This window comes from Bombina bombina, chromosome 2 (genome assembly GCF_027579735.1).
Source record: "Bombina bombina isolate aBomBom1 chromosome 2, aBomBom1.pri, whole genome shotgun sequence".
Taxonomy (NCBI): Eukaryota; Metazoa; Chordata; class Amphibia; order Anura; family Bombinatoridae; genus Bombina; species Bombina bombina.
The window spans coordinates 33,842,147-33,859,254 of NC_069500.1; the positions used below are offsets into that span (position 1 = coordinate 33,842,147).

Consider the following 17,108-nt stretch of genomic DNA (forward strand, 5'->3'; position numbering starts at 1 on the left):
GCTATCCTACATACTGATGAATGCCTGAGATAAGCATAAGGCTATCCTACATACTAATTAATGCCTGGGATAAGCATAAGGCTATCCTACATACTAATTAATGCCTGGGATAAGCATAAGGCTATCCTACATACTAATTAATGCCTGGGATAAGCATAAGGCTATCCTACATACTAATGAATGCCTGAGATAAGCATAAGGCTATCCTACATACTGATGAATGCCTGAGATAAGCATAAGGCTATCCTACATACTAATTAATGCCTGGGATAAGCATAAGAGTATCCTACATACTAATTAATGCCTGGGATAAGCATAAGGCTATCCTACATACTAATTAATGCCCGGGATAAACATAAGAGTATCCTACATACTAATTAATGCCTGGGATAAGCATAAGAGTATTCTACATACTAATTAATGCCTGGGATAAGCATAAGGCTATCCTACATACTAATTAATGCCCGGGATAAACATAAGAGTATCCTACATACTAATTAATGCCTGGGATAAGCATAAGGCTATCCTACATACTAATTAATGCCTGGGATAAGCATAAGGCTATCCTACATACTAATTAATGCCTGGGATAAGCATAAGGCTATCCTACATACTAATTAATGCCTGGGATAAGCATAAGAGTATCCTACATACTAATTAATGCCTGGGATAAGCATAAGGCTATCCTACATACTAATTAATGCCCGGGATAAACATAAGAGTATCCTACATACTAATTAATGCCTGGGATAAGCATAAGAGTATCCTACATACTAATTAATGCCTGGGATAAGCATAAGAGTATCCTACATACTAATTAATGCCCGGGATACGCATAAGGCTTTCCTACATACTAATTAATGCCTGGGATAAGCATAAGGCTATCCTACATACTAACTAATGCCTGAGATAAGCATAAGGCTATCCTACATACTAATTAATGCCTGAGATAAGCATAAGGCTATCCTACATACTAATTAATGCCCGGGATACGCATAAGGCTTTCCTACATACTAATTAATGCCTGGGATACGCATAAGGCTTTCCTACATACTAATTAATGCCCGGGATACGCATAAGGCTATCCTACATACTAATTAATGCCTGGGAAAAGCATAAGACTATCCTACATACTAATGTCTGGGATAAGCATAAGGCTATCCTACATGTCAATGAATGCCTGGTTTAAGCATAAGGCTATCCTACATATCAATGAATGCCTGGGATAAGGATAAAGCTATCCTACATACTAATTAATGCCTGGGATAAACATAAAGCTATCCTACGTACTAATGCCTGAGCATAAGGATATCCTAGAGACTAATGCCTGGGATAAGGCTATCCTACATACTAATGAATGCCTGAGATAAGCATAAGGCTATCCTATATACTAATTAATGACTGAGATAAGCATAAGGCTATCCTACATACTAATTAATGCCTGGGATAAGCATAAGGCTATCCTACATACTAATTAATGCCTGGGATAAGCATAAGAGTATCCTACATACTAATTAATGCCTGGGATAAGCATAAGAGTATCCTACATACTAATTAATGCCCGGGATACGCATAAGGCTTTCCTACATACTAATTAATGCCTGGGATAAGCATAAGAGTATCCTACATACTAATTAATGCCTGGGATAAGCATAAGAGTATCCTACATACTAATTAATGCCCGGGATACGCATAAGGCTTTCCTACATACTAATTAATGCCTGGGATAAGCATAAGGCTATCCTACATACTAACTAATGCCTGAGATAAGCATAAGGCTATCCTACATACTAATTAATGCCTGAGATAAGCATAAGGCTATCCTACATACTAATTAATGCCCGGGATACGCATAAGGCTTTCCTACATACTAATTAATGCCTGGGATACGCATAAGGCTTTCCTACATACTAATTAATGCCCGGGATACGCATAAGGCTATCCTACATACTAATTAATGCCTGGGATAAGCATAAGGCTATCCTACGTACTAACTAATGCCTGGGATAAGCATAAGGCTATCGTACATACTAATTAATGCCTGGGATAAACATAAGAGTATCCTACTTACTAATTAATGCCTGGGATAAACATACGGCTATCCTACATACTAATTAATGCCTGGGATAAGCATAAGGCTATCCTACATACTAATTAATGCCCGGGATACGCATAAGGCTTTCCTACATACTATTTAATGCCTGGGATAAACGTACAGCTATCCTACATACTAATGCCTGGGAAAAGCATAAGACTATCCTACATACTAATGTCTGGGATAAGCATAAGGCTATCCTACATGTCAATGAATGCCTGGTTTAAGCATAAGGCTATCCTACATATCAATGAATGCCTGGGATAAGGATAAAGCTATCCTACATACTAATTAATGCCTGGGATAAACATAAAGCTATCCTACGTACTAATGCCTGAGCATAAGGATATCCTAGAGACTAATGCCTGGGATAAGCATAAGGCTATCCTACATACTAATGAATGCCTGAGATAAGCATAAGGCTATCCTATATACTAATTAATGACTGAGATAAGCATAAGGCTATCCTACATACTAATGAATGCCTGAGATAAGCATAGGTCTATCCTATGTACCGACTAATGCCTGGGAAAAGCATAAGGCTATCGTACATACTAATTAATGTCTGAAATAAGCATAAGGCTATCGTACAAACTAATGTCTGAAATAAGCATAAGGCTATCGTACAAACTAATGTCTGAAATAAGCATAAGGCTATCCTATGTACCAACTAATGCATGGGAAAAGCATAAGGCCTATCGTACAAACTAATGTCTGAAATAAGCATAAGGCTATGTACCAACTAATGCTTGTGGTAAGCATAAGGCTATTCTACTTACCAATTAATGCCTGGGACAAGCATATGGCTATTCTACTTACCAATTAATGCCTGAGATAAGCATAAGGCTATCCTACATACTAATTAATGCCTGAGATAAGCATAAGGCTATCCTACATACTAATTAATGCCTGAGATAAGCATAAGGCTATCCTACATACTAATTAATGCCTGGGACAAGCATATGGCTATTCTACTTACCAATTAATGCCTGGAATAAGCATAAGGCTATCCTACATACTAATTAATGGCTGGAATAAGCATAAGGCTATTCTACACACTAATTAATAGCTAAGATAAGCATAAGGCTATTCTACACACTAATTAATAGCTAAGATAAGCATAAGGCTATCCTACATACTAATTAATGGCTGGGATAAGCATAAGACTATCCTATCTACTAATGGCTGGGATAAGCATAAGACTATCCTATCTACTAATGGCTGGGATAAGCATAAGACTATCCTATCTACTAATGGCTGGGGTAAGCATACGGCTATCCTATCTACTAATGGCTGGGGTAAGCATACGGCTATCCTATCTACTAATGGCTGGGGTAAGCATACGGCTATCCTATCTACTAATGGCTGGGGTAAGCATACGGCTATCCTATCTACTAATGGCTGGGATAAGCATAAGGCTATCCTGTCTACTAATGGCTGGGATAAGCATACGGCTATCCTGTCTACTAATGGCTGGAATAAGCATACGGCTATCCTGTCTACTAATGGCTGGGATAAGCATACGGCTATCCTGTCTACTAATGGCTGGGATAAGCATACGGCTATCCTGTCTACTAATGGCTGGGATAAGCATACGGCTATCCTGTCTACTAATGGCTGGGATAAGCATACGGCTATCCTGTCTACTAATGGCTGGGATAAGCATACGGCTATCCTGTCTACTAATGGCTGGGATAAGCATACGGCTATCCTGTCTACTAATGGCTGGGATAAGCATACGGCTATCCTACACTAATTAAGGCCTGGAATAAGCATAAGGCTATCCCACGCACTAATTCATATCTGGAATAAGCATAAGGCTATCCTATGTACTAACTAATGCCTGGGATAAGCATAAGGTAGGCTATCCTACGTACTAAATACATTTACACATTTAGGACATTTTGTGCTGACTTGTTGCGCTAATGGTTCTTATCTGCCATCAGAATTCTATTTAACGCTCTATACCTAAATAATCATAGTCAGCAAATAGGGCTTTTTTTATAATCTGTTCGGGACAACTGATATCACTCAGTAAATAAAACTGGTGACAAGGTACTTTGATACTTTCCCTAAATAGTTTTAAATTAAGGTTAAGACTGAAATAGTAATTGTATGAGGTAATAAGAGATAAAGTAATTAAACCAGAATAGTCTCAGCCACTTATGGTCAACCCATAACCGCACTGCCATATTGATTCATCCACAGGACCCTTTAAGGCTTCAAAAGTAATCGTAGAATCACAGGATCCTTAAAGGGACAGTCTATTCCAGAATTTATTTTGTTTAAAAAGATAGATAATACCTTTATTACCCATTCTCCAGTTTTGCATAACCAACACTGTTATATTAATATACTTTTTACCTGTGTGATAACCTTGTATCTAAGCCTCTGCGGACTGCCCCCTTATTTCAATTCTTTTGACAGACTTGCATACTCATAAATAACTCCATGGGAGTGAGCACAATGTTATGTATATGGAACACATTAACTAGCGCCGTCTAGCTGTGAAAAATATGCCCTGAAATAAGAGGCGACCTTCAAGGGCTTAGAAATTAGCATATGAGCCTACCTAGTTTTAGCTTTCAACAAAGAATAGCAAGAGAACAAAGCAAATTTGATGATAAAAGTACATTGGAAAGTTGTTTAAAATTACATGCCCTATGAAAGTTTAATTTTGACTAGACTGTCCCTTTTAAATAGATCCAAAGTAACCTATAACACAATCGGGACCCCAAAATGTGGGACTTGCATTTAGACACCTCAGCAGTTATAGATGCACATAGCTCTTGTAAGAAGATAAAATCTACTCATGAGCATAACATTTCTGCAGCGGATTTATTTATGTAAAATCATTATTTCCAAGAATATTAACAATCCTGACCAGACAGACTCGTTCATCCTATTGTGAAATTATACTGACATTTGTGTGACCATTTATAATCCTGATCATTGCTGATAAAGTCTACTCTTCTCTCCAGGAGCGCGGATTCTTGACCAGAAGGCTCACGCGTTGGATATGGGGAAGGATTACTATAAAATCTTGGGCATTCCATCTGGGGCCAATGAAGATGAAATCAAGAAAGCATATCGCAAAATGGCTCTCAAATACCATCCTGATAAGAACAAAGACGCCAACGCAGAGGACAAATTCAAGGAGATTGCAGAGGCCTACGATGTGCTGAGTGACCCTAAAAAGAGGGCTGTGTATGATCAGTATGGAGAGGAAGGTGAGGACGGGGTGGGCTAAAATGTCTGAACATGGTGTAGCTACTTGTATATTTTAGTTTGTTTGTTGCTAAGGGGATTTGTTTTGGTTAGAATGGTGTATTATAACATTTTACAGGCAAAACCGATAATACTGGGCTAACCACCTCACTTCCACCTGTATTGTTGCCATCAACCAATGAGCAATCTGTGCCTAGGGCTAAGCTGTGCACAAACAAATACTTCCTGTTAGTTTCAACATCAATTTAAATAGTTTAACTTGTTTCCCCTCTCCACACAAAAAAATGTTTAAATAGCGCTCGTGTGTACTCATTATCGAATATTTTGAATTATACTCTTTAATACACTTAAGTACAGTTTCCATCCAGAACCACATAACACCTCCCCAAAAACCCTAAAAATGCTTGTGAAGCGATTTCTCTGTTTTTCATTTATGAATATGAAACACAAAAAATAAGTCTAACAATGTCCAGTGGCACAGGGTCAGATTTACATAAGGTTACAGAGTCACCCTCCGTCTGCTCTTTTGTTTGCCTGCCCACCTGAAGTCCTCAGATCACACATTTTCAGTTCTGCTTGTTCCTAGGGCCACAAAAGCTATGGCACAAATTCTTAGTTCTTTTTAATTTCTCCCAGGGGCCACAAAAAACGTTTTGTGGACAAAGAGGGCGCTGGACAAAGATAGCTTAACAGGACATTAAACCCAAAAAACTTTCTTTCATGATTTAGGTAGAACATACAATTTTAAACAACTTTCCAATTTACTTCTATTATTTAATGTACTTCTCTTGTTATCCTTTGTTGAAGGGTTTATCTAGGTAAGCTCAGGAGCAGCAAAGAACCTAGGTTCTAGCTGCTGATTGGTGGCTGCATATATATACCGATTGTCATTGGCTCCCCCATGTGTTCAGTTAGAAACCAGTAGCGCATTGCTTTTTCAAAAAATGATACCAAGAGAATGAAGCAAATTTGATAATAGAAGTAAACTGGAAAGTTGTTTAAAATTGTTTGTTCTACCAAAATCATGAAAGGAAAAATCTTGGGTTTTATGTCCCTTTAAGGAAATCGCTATCTGCACAATAAGGAAAATCTTGGGTTTAAATATGAGGAGTATCTGGTTTTAATAAGGGAGACTGAGATATTCTCTTATTGTAGACATCTCTCTTGCTAACTATGTGCTAAACTCCCTGCCAAGGGCCTAAAAGGGGTATTAAAGGGACAGTCTACACCAGAATTGTTATTGTTTACAAAGATAATCCCTTTATTACCCATTCCCCAGATTTGCATATCCAACACTGTTTATATTAATGCACTTTTTACCCCTGTGATTACCTTGTATTTAAGCCTCTGCGGACTGCCCCTTGTCTCAGTGCTAGTTACAACTTGCATTTTAGCCAATCAGTGACGACTCATAAATAACGCAAAAGAGCGAGCACAATGTTATATATGGCACACATGAACTAACAGTGTCTTGCTGTGAAAAGCTATAAAAATGCACTGAGATATAAGGCGGTCTTTAGTGGCGTAGAAACAGGCAGAAGTTTAGAGGTTTAAAGGTTATAAAGTATATTAGCATATCAGTGTTGGTTGTGCAAAGCTGGGGAATGGGTAGTCAATGAGTTGTCTATCTTTTTAAAAACATTTGGTTTAGACTGTCCCTTTAAACATCAAATACATTCTAGAAATAATGATTTAAAGCAAAGACTATTCAGAGAATAAGTGTAAAGGTTTAGAGTCCATAAAGCATTATTGGGCACCACCATTTTGTAACCTAGGTTTCCTTCCCTGAAGAGGTCAATCAGGGACAGTTAAAAGGTCACTATAGTGACCATCCAATTACTGTGTGGATACATCTAGAGTCTGTATCTTCCACTTCTAACGAGCATTGAGAAGCTCACAATTATCAAATGAAATAATGTTATATTATTAATAATGTTTTTTTTTACTGCACATAAGTAAATATTTATTACATTCTTGACCTATTAAGCAGAACCAAAAGGAATAAATTGTACTCATGATGTCAACAACACTTGCAAATGAACTTGTAGCACACTCAGATGGTTTTCATAGAAACCAACAGAAAACGTAGGTTTGTGCTGATACTGACTTAAAGTGAAGGTCAAGTTACAAGCACGGCCTCATGGAGTTACATAGACTTATCAAAACGAGCAGGAGTTTGTCATGATTTTTTTTTAATCTATTTATTTTCTTATATTTTTACCTTTAAACTGCTCCGCCGATAAGGGCAGCACTCCCACCCGCCATCTTGTCTAATTGATTGACAGATGACGTATCCTAAACCAACTAATCTTTGTTTCCCCCCGGGCCGTGACGTTTACGCAAAGGGGCTGAACGCCCCGGGGGGGGGGGGGGAACCAGGATTACATAGTTTAGGATACGTCAACTGTCAATCAATTAGACAAGATGGCGGACGGGAGTGCTGCGCTTATCGGTGGAGCAGTTAAAAAGGTGAAATTATAAGAAAATAGATTTAAAAAAAAAAATCATGACTTAAACTCCTGCTCGTTTTGATAAGTCTATACAATGCCGTGAGGCTGTGCTTGTAACTTGACCTTCACTTTAATGTTTATTGGTTGATGAGAACAGCTCCCACAGCCTGGTTAGGAGAGGAACAAGCCTGACCAATAAAAATGGTTTATTCAGCAAATCAACATGAGTTTATATGATAAAAATGTGTACGGTTTCTTTTTAAATGCAAATTTGTTAATACAAAACGTGATCAATACTCGTACGCTAATATGTAGAATTAAAACCGTATTTTAATTGCCCTGTTTAATGATGGTATTAAACAATAAATAAAAGCTAGCTAATAATGTATTCAAAGCAAAGATTAGCCTGAGAATAGTATGTAGATGTACTTTTTCTCCAACATAGGTGTGTCCGGTCCACGGCGTCATCCTTACTTGTGGGATATTCTCCTCCCCAACAGGAAATGGCAAAGAGCCCAGCAAAGCTGGTCACATGATCCCTCCTAGGCTCCGCCTTCCCCAGTCATTCTCTTTGCCGTTGTACAGGCAACATCTCCACGGAGATGGCTTAGAGTTTTTTAGTGTTTAACTGTAGTTTTTATTATTCAATCAAGAGTTTGATATTTTAAAATAGTGCTGGTATGTACTATTTACTCTGAAACAGAAAAGAGATGAAGATTTCTGTTTGTAAGAGGAAAATGATTTTAGCAACCGTTACTAAAATCGATGGCTGTTTCCACACAGGACTGTTGAGAGGAATTAACTTCAGTTGGGGGAACAGTGAGCAGACTTTTGCTGCTTGAGGTATGACACATTCTAACAAGACGATGTAATGCTGGAAGCTGTCATTTTCCCTATGGGATCCGGTAAGCCATTTTTATTACAGAAAGAAAAAAAGGGCTTCACAAGGGCTTTTTAAGACTGTAGACATTTTCTGGGCTAAATCGATTTATATATAAACATATTTTATACTCCATAGCCTTGAGGAATTATTTTAATCTTGGGAATTATGTAAAATAACCGGCAGGCACTGTATTGGACACCTTATTCTCTAGGGGCTTCCCTAATCATAGGCAGAGTCTCATTTTCGCGCCTGTATTGCGCACTTGTTTTTGGGAAGCATGACATGCAGATGCATGTGTGAGGAGCTCTGATACATAGAAAAGACTTTCTGAAGGCGTCATTTGGTATCGTATTCCCCTTTGGGCTTGGTTGGGTCTCAGCAAAGCAGATACCAGGGACTGTAAAGGGGTTAAATATATAAACGGCTCCGGTTCCGTTATTTTAAGGGTTAAAGCTTCCAAATTTGGTGTGCAATACTTTTAAGGCTTTAAGACACTGTGGTGAAATTTTGGTGAATTTTGAACAATTCCTTCATACTTTTTCGCAATTGCAGTAATAAAGTGTGTTCAGTTTAAAATTTAAAGTGACAGTAACGGTTTATTTTAAAACGTTTTTTGTACTTTATCAAGTTTTTGCCTGTTTAACATGTCTGAACTACCAGATAGAATGTGTTCTGAATGTGGGGAAGCCAAGGTTCCTTCTCATTTAAATAGATGTGATTTATGTGACACAAAATTTAGAGAAAATGATGCCCAAGATGATTCCTCAAGTGAGGGGAGTAAGCATGGTACTGCATCATCCCCTCCGTCTACACCAGTCTTGCCCACACAGGAGGCCCCTAGTACATCTAGCGCGCCAATACTCCTTACTATGCAACAATTAACGGCTGTAATGGATAATTCTATCAAAAACATTTTAGCCAAAATGCCCACTTATCAGCGAAAGCGCGACTGCTCTGTTTTAGAAAATACTGAAGAGCATGAGGACGCTGATGATATTGGTTCTGAAGGGCCCCTACACCAGTCTGAGGGGGCCAGGGAGGTTTTGTCTGAGGGAGAAATTTCAGATTCAGGGAAAATTTCTCAACAAGCTGAACCTGATGTGATTACATTTAAATTTAAATTGGAACATCTCCGCGCTCTGCTTAAGGAGGTGTTATCCACTCTGGATGATTGTGAGAATTTGGTCATTCCAGAGAAACTATGTAAAATGGACAAGTTCCTAGAGGTCCCGGGGCCCCCCGAAGCTTTTCCTATACCCAAGCGGGTGGCGGACATTGTAAATAAAGAATGGGAAAGGCCCGGTATACCTTTCGTCCCTCCCCCCATATTTAAAAAATTGTTTCCTATGGTCGACCCCAGAAAGGACTTATGGCAGACAGTCCCCAAGGTCGAGGGGGCGGTTTCTACTCTAAACAAACGCACCACTATACCCATAGAAGATAGTTGTGCTTTCAAAGATCCTATGGATAAAAAATTAGAAGGTTTGCTTAAAAAGATGTTTGTTCAGCAAGGTTACCTTCTACAACCAATTTCATGCATTGTTCCTGTCACTACAGCCGCGTGTTTCTGGTTCGATGCGCTAGAAAAGGCGCTCAATAATAATTCTTCTTCTTATGAGGAGATTATGGACAGAATTCATGCTCTCAAATTGGCTAATTCTTTCACCCTAGACGCCACTTTGCAATTGGCTAGGTTAGCGGCGAAAAATTCTGGTTTTGCTATTGTGGCGCGCAGAGCGCTTTGGTTAAAATCTTGGTCAGCGGATGCGTCTTCCAAGAACAAATTGCTTAACATTCCTTTCAAGGGGAAAACGCTGTTTGGCCCTGACTTGAAAGAGATTATCTCTGATATCACTGGGGGCAAGGGCCACGCCCTTCCTCAGGATAGGTCTTTCAAGGCCAAAAATAAACCTAATTTTCGTCCCTTTCGCAGAAACGGACCAGCCCCAAGTGCTACGTCCTCTAAGCAAGAGGGTAATACTTCTCAAGCCAAGCCAGCCTGGAGACCAATGCAAGGCTGGAACAAAGGAAAGCAGGCCAAGAAACCTGCCACTGCTACCAAGACAGCATGAGATGTTGGCCCCCGATCCGGGACCGGATCTGGTGGGGGGCAGACTCTCTCTCTTCGCTCAGGCTTGGGCAAGAGATGTTCTGGATCCTTGGGCACTAGAAATAGTCTCCCAAGGTTATCTTCTGGAATTCAAGGGGCTTCCCCCAAGGGGGAGGTTCCACAGGTCTCAATTGTCTTCAGACCACATAAAAAAACAGGCATTCTTACATTGTGTAGAAGACCTGTTAAAAATGGGAGTGATTCATCCTGTTCCATTAGGAGAACAAGGGATGGGGTTCTACTCCAATCTGTTCAAAGTTCCCAAAAAAGAGGGAACATTCAGACCAATCTTAGATCTCAAGATCCTAAACAAGTTTCTCAAGGTTCCATCGTTCAAAATGGAAACCATTCGAACAATTCTTCCTTCCATCCAGGAAGGTCAATTCATGACCACGGTGGATTTAAAGGATGCGTATCTACATATTCCTATCCACAAGGAACATCATCGGTTCCTAAGGTTTGCATTCCTGGACAAGCATTACCAGTTTGTGGCACTTCCGTTCGGATTAGCCACTGCTCCAAGGATTTTCACAAAGGTACTAGGGTCCCTTCTAGCGGTGCTAAGACCAAGGGGCATTGCAGTAGTACCTTACTTGGACGACATTCTGATTCAAGCGTCGTCCCTTCCTCAAGCAAAGGCTCACACGGACATTGTCCTGGCCTTTCTCAGATCTCACGGGTGGAAAGTGAACGTAGAAAAAAGTTCTCTATCTCCGTCAACAAGGGTTCCCTTCTTGGGAACAATAAGACTCCTTAGAAATGAGGATTTTTCTGACAGAGGCCAGAAAATCAAAACTTCTAAACTCTTGTCAAATAATTCATTCTGTTCCTCTTCCTTCCATAGCGCAGTGCATGGAAGTAATAGGTTTGATGGTAGCGGCAATGGACATAGTTCCTTTTGCGCGAATTCATCTAAGACCATTACAACTGTGCTTGCTCAGTCAGTGGAATGGGGACTATACAGACTTGTCTCCGACGATACAAGTAAATCAGAGGACCAGAGATTCACTCCGTTGGTGGCTGTCCTTGGACAACCTGTCACAGGGGATGAGCTTCCGCAGACCAGAGTGGGTCATTGTCATGACCGACGCCAGTCTGGTGGGCTGGGGCGCGGTCTGGGGACCCCTGAAAGCTCAGGGTCTTTGGTCTCGGGAAGAATCTCTTCTACCGATAAATATTCTGGAACTGAGAGCGATACTCAATGCTCTCAAGGCTTGGCCTCAGCTAGCAAAGGCCAAGTTCATACGGTTTCAATCAGACAACATGACGACTGTTGCGTACATCAACCATCAGGGGGGAACAAGGAGTTCCCTGGCGATGGAAGAAGTGACCAAAATCATTCAATGGGCGGAGACTCACTCCTGCCACTTGTCTGCAATCCACATCCCAGGAGTGGAAAATTGGGAAGCGGATTTTCTGAGTCGTCAGACATTTCATCCGGGGGAGTGGGAACTCCATCCGGAAATCTTTGCCCAAATTACTCAATTGTGGGGCATTCCAGACATGGATCTGATGGCCTCTCGTCAGAACTTCAAGGTTCCTTGCTACGGGTCCAGATCCAGGGATCCCAAGGCGACTCTAGTAGATGCACTAGTAGCACCTTGGACCTTCAAACTAGCTTATGTATTCCCGCCGTTTCCTCTCATCCCCAGGCTGGTAGCCAGGATCAATCAGGAGAGAGCATCGGTGATCTTGATAGCTCCTGCGTGGCCACGCAGGACTTGGTATGCAGACCTGGTGAATATGTCATCGGCTCCACCATGGAAGCTACCTTTGAGACGAGACCTTCTTGTTCAAGGTCCGTTCGAACATCCGAATCTGGTCTCACTCCAACTGACTGCTTGGAGATTGAACGCTTGATCTTATCAAAGCGAGGGTTCTCAGATTCTGTCATTGATACTCTTGTTCAGGCCAGAAAGCCTGTAACTAGAAAAATTTACCACAAAATATGGAAAAAAATATATCTGTTGGTGTGAATCTAAAGGATTCCCTTGGGACAAGGTAAAAATTCCTAAGATTCTATCCTTTCTTCAAGAAGGTTTGGAGAAAGGATTATCTGCTAGTTCCTTGAAGGGACAGATTTCTGCCTTGTCTGTGTTACTTCACAAAAAGCTGGCAGCTGTGCCAGATGTTCAAGCCTTTGTTCAGGCTCTGGTTAGAATCAAGCCTGTTTACAAACCTTTGACTCCTCCTTGGAGTCTCAATTTAGTTCTTTCAGTTCTTCAGGGGGTTCCGTTTGAACCCTTACATTCCGTTGATATTAAGTTATTATCTTGGAAAGTTTTGTTTTTGGTTGCAATTTCTTCTGCTAGAAGAGTTTCAGAATTATCTGCTCTGCAGTGTTCTCCTCCTTATCTGGTGTTCCATGCAGATAAGGTGGTTTTACGTACTAAACCTGGTTTTCTTCCGAAAGTTGTTTCTAACAAAAACATTAACCAGGAGATAGTCGTGCCTTCTTTGTGTCCGAATCCAGTTTCAAAGAAGGAACGTTTGTTGCACAATTTGGATGTTGTTCGTGCTCTAAAATTCTATTTAGATGCTACAAAGGATTTTTGACAAACATCTTCCTTGTTTGTTGTTTATTCTGGTAAAAGGAGAGGTCAAAAAGCAACTTCTACGTCTCTCTCTTTTTGGATTAAAAGCATCATCAGATTGGCTTATGAGACTGCCGGACGGCAGCCTCCTGAAAGAATCACAGCTCATTCCACTAGGGCTGTGGCTTCCACATGGGCCTTCAAGAACGAGGCTTCTGTTGATCAGATATGTAAGGCAGCGACTTGGTCTTCACTGCACACTTTTACTAAATTTTACAAGTTTGATACTTTTGCTTCTTCTGAGGCTATTTTTGGGAGAAAGGTTTTGCAAGCCGTGGTGCCTTCCATCTAGGTGACCTGATTTGCTCCCTCCCTTCATCCGTGTCCTAAAGCTTTGGTATTGGTTCCCACAAGTAAGGATGACGCCGTGGACCGGACACACCTATGTTGGAGAAAACAGAATTTATGTTTACCTGATAAATTACTTTCTCCAACGGTGTGTCCGGTCCACGGCCCGCCCTGGTTTTTTAATCAGGTCTGATGATTTATTTTCTTTAACTACAGTCACCACGGTATCATATGGTTTCTCCTATGCAAATATTCCTCCTTTACGTCGGTCGAATGACTGGGGAAGGCGGAGCCTAGGAGGGATCATGTGACCAGCTTTGCTGGGCTCTTTGCCATTTCCTGTTGGGGAGGAGAATATCCCACAAGTAAGGATGACGCCGTGGACCGGACACACCGTTGGAGAAAGTAATTTATCAGGTAAACATAAATTCTGTTTTTTAAATATTAGATGTTTGAAGATAAAATTGTAAAGGTTTAGTTTTTATAAAGTACTCTAGATTCTATAATGCAAAGGGCTCTGCCATGTTGGAACCTAAGTTTTCTCTGTATTCTGCTGACGGCAGTTATGGACAGATATAAAATAGGCAGAAGAGATGTATAAGAGAAAACCCTAGGTTCCAACATGGCAGCTTCGTTTATAGAAACTCAGTGGAATTGACAAAACCAACAATTTTCGAAGTTACATAACAGGAAAAGAGGACAAAATACATAATGAAATTATAATGCAAAGTTGTTTTACTACACAAACATGTTATATTATGTCAAGCTGATGACCCTTTAAATAGCGCACTTTGATATGCATGACAGAAAATTCTTAAGTATTCCTTCCTGATAATGTGCTGTAGAAACACTGCTATATCCCTTCCAGCACAAAGTAATATTTACCTGGGTTACTGCCTTTACTAAAGCGATCATGTGTGTCTTTCCCTGCTCAGGTCTGAAGACAGGCGGAGGATCTTCTGGTAATACTGGGAGCTCTTTTCACTACACCTTCCATGGAGACCCCCATGCCACCTTTGCCTCATTCTTTGGTGGATCCAACCCTTTTGATATTTTCTTTGGCTCAAGTCGCTCCAGGATGTCTAATGGCTTTGATCACGAGGATATGGACATTGAGGAAGATGATGATGACCCCTTTGGTCGTTTTGGCTTTAATGGAATAAATGGGTTCCATCGGCGGCACCCAGATCAGCTGCATTCCCGTCGCAAGGTGCAGGATCCACCTGTGATACATGAGCTGAAAGTGTCCTTGGAAGAGATTTACCATGGCTGCACCAAACGCATGAAAATCACACGGCGGCGGTTAAACCCAGATGGTCGCTCGCTGAGAACTGAGGACAAGATCCTTAATGTGGTGATCAAGAAGGGATGGAAGGAAGGAACAAAAATTACATTTCCTAAGGAAGGGGACGCTACGTCTGAGAACATCCCTGCGGATATTGTGTTTCTATTGAAGGATAAACCACACGCACATTTTAAGAGGGACGGCTCCAACATTGTATATACCGCTAAGATCACTTTGAAAGAGGTAAGCAAACATGCAATAGATTTAAAAATATGGACGTTCATGATTAAAGGGATATGAAACCCAACATTTTACTTTCAGCCAAAACTACTGTACCAGCTTTGTATGAAATTTTGCATAGAAAATAACATTCTTTGAATAGAGTTAGTAAATCTGAAGAGCTTCAAAATAATGTTATTGCACTGTATTTCCATTTCCAATATTTCATTCTGGATCAAACTTGGACCATTTTCTATTTAACAGTTTATTTTTTTTATAAAACTGCCCATTAAAGTCCATGACAGTATTTGTAGATCATTTTATAATATAGTATTTTGAATATCTGTTTGGAAGTCAGTGCCATAATGACGGTATGTTTGAAGTTTTGCTTATGTATAACTAGAGCTAAACTGACATAGTGTTAAAAACAAAACAGAAGCAAATGGAGGTCTGCTGAAAAAAATGCTTCTAATTTGATTTAAATACTCAGAAAGTAGTGACAAATTGTAACAACAAATGCTAATCAGATGGCCTTTCCAGCATATATGCACACCGAAGGTCCGGCTTGTATTAATCCTGCGTATAGATTTCTGTATATCCCAGGCATTCTTTATTTGACCTCTCCACCTCTACCGAAGGTCTGTTCCATGTACCAACCACCCTTTATGTTAATGTATATATGTATGTGTGTATGTGTGTGTGTGTATATATATATATATATATATATATATTTTATATATATATATATATATATTTTATATATATATATATATATATTTTATATATATATATATATATATTTTATATATATATATATATATATTTTATATATATATATATATATATTTTATATATATATATATATATATTTTATATATATATATATATATATATTTTATATATATATATATATATATTTTATATATATATATATATATATATTTTATATATATATATATATATATTTTATATATATATATATATATTTTATATATATATATATATATATTTTATATATATATATATATATATATTTTATATATATATATATATATATTTTATATATATATATATATATTTTATATATATATATATATATATTTTATATATATATATATATTTTATATATATATATATATATATATTTTATATATATATATATATATATTTTATATATATTTATATATATATATATATATATTTTATATATATATATATATATTTTATATATATATATATATATTTTATATATATATATATATATATTTTATATATATATATATATATATTTTATATATATATATATATATATATATATATTTTATATATATATATATATATATATTTTATATATATATATATATATATTTTATATATATATATATATATATTTTATATATATATATATATATTTTATATATATATATATTTTATATATATATATATATATATTTTATATATATATATATATATTTTATATATATATATATATATTTTATATATATATATATATATTTTATATATATATATATATTTTATATATATATATATATATTTTATATATATATATATATATTTTATATATATATATATATATTTTATATATATATATATATTTTATATATATATATATATTTTATATATATATATATATATATTTTATATATATATATATATATATTTTATATATATATATTTTATATATATATATATATATTTTATATATATATATATATATATATATATATATATATATATATTTTATATATATATATATATATTTTATATATATATATATATATATATTTTATATATATATATATATATATATTTTATATATATATATATATATATTTTATATATATATATATATATATTTTATATATATATATATATATATTTTATATATATATATATATATATTTTATATATATATATATATTTTATATATATATA

At 37.3% G+C, this 17,108-nt stretch overlaps 1 protein-coding gene across 2 annotated transcripts in view; it reads left to right on the forward strand.

Annotated features, from left to right (window-relative positions):
* Positions 1-17,108, forward strand: part of DNAJB5 (DnaJ heat shock protein family (Hsp40) member B5) — a 49,013-nt gene that overhangs the window by 21,724 nt on the left and 10,181 nt on the right. For both annotated transcript variants that reach the window (XM_053700998.1, XM_053700997.1), the window contains exons 2-3: positions 5,077-5,325; positions 14,584-15,176. In XM_053700998.1, the coding sequence (XP_053556973.1) occupies positions 5,115-5,325; positions 14,584-15,176 (804 nt within the window). In that variant the 5' untranslated portion in view covers positions 5,077-5,114. The remainder of the gene's footprint in view (positions 1-5,076; positions 5,326-14,583; positions 15,177-17,108) is intronic.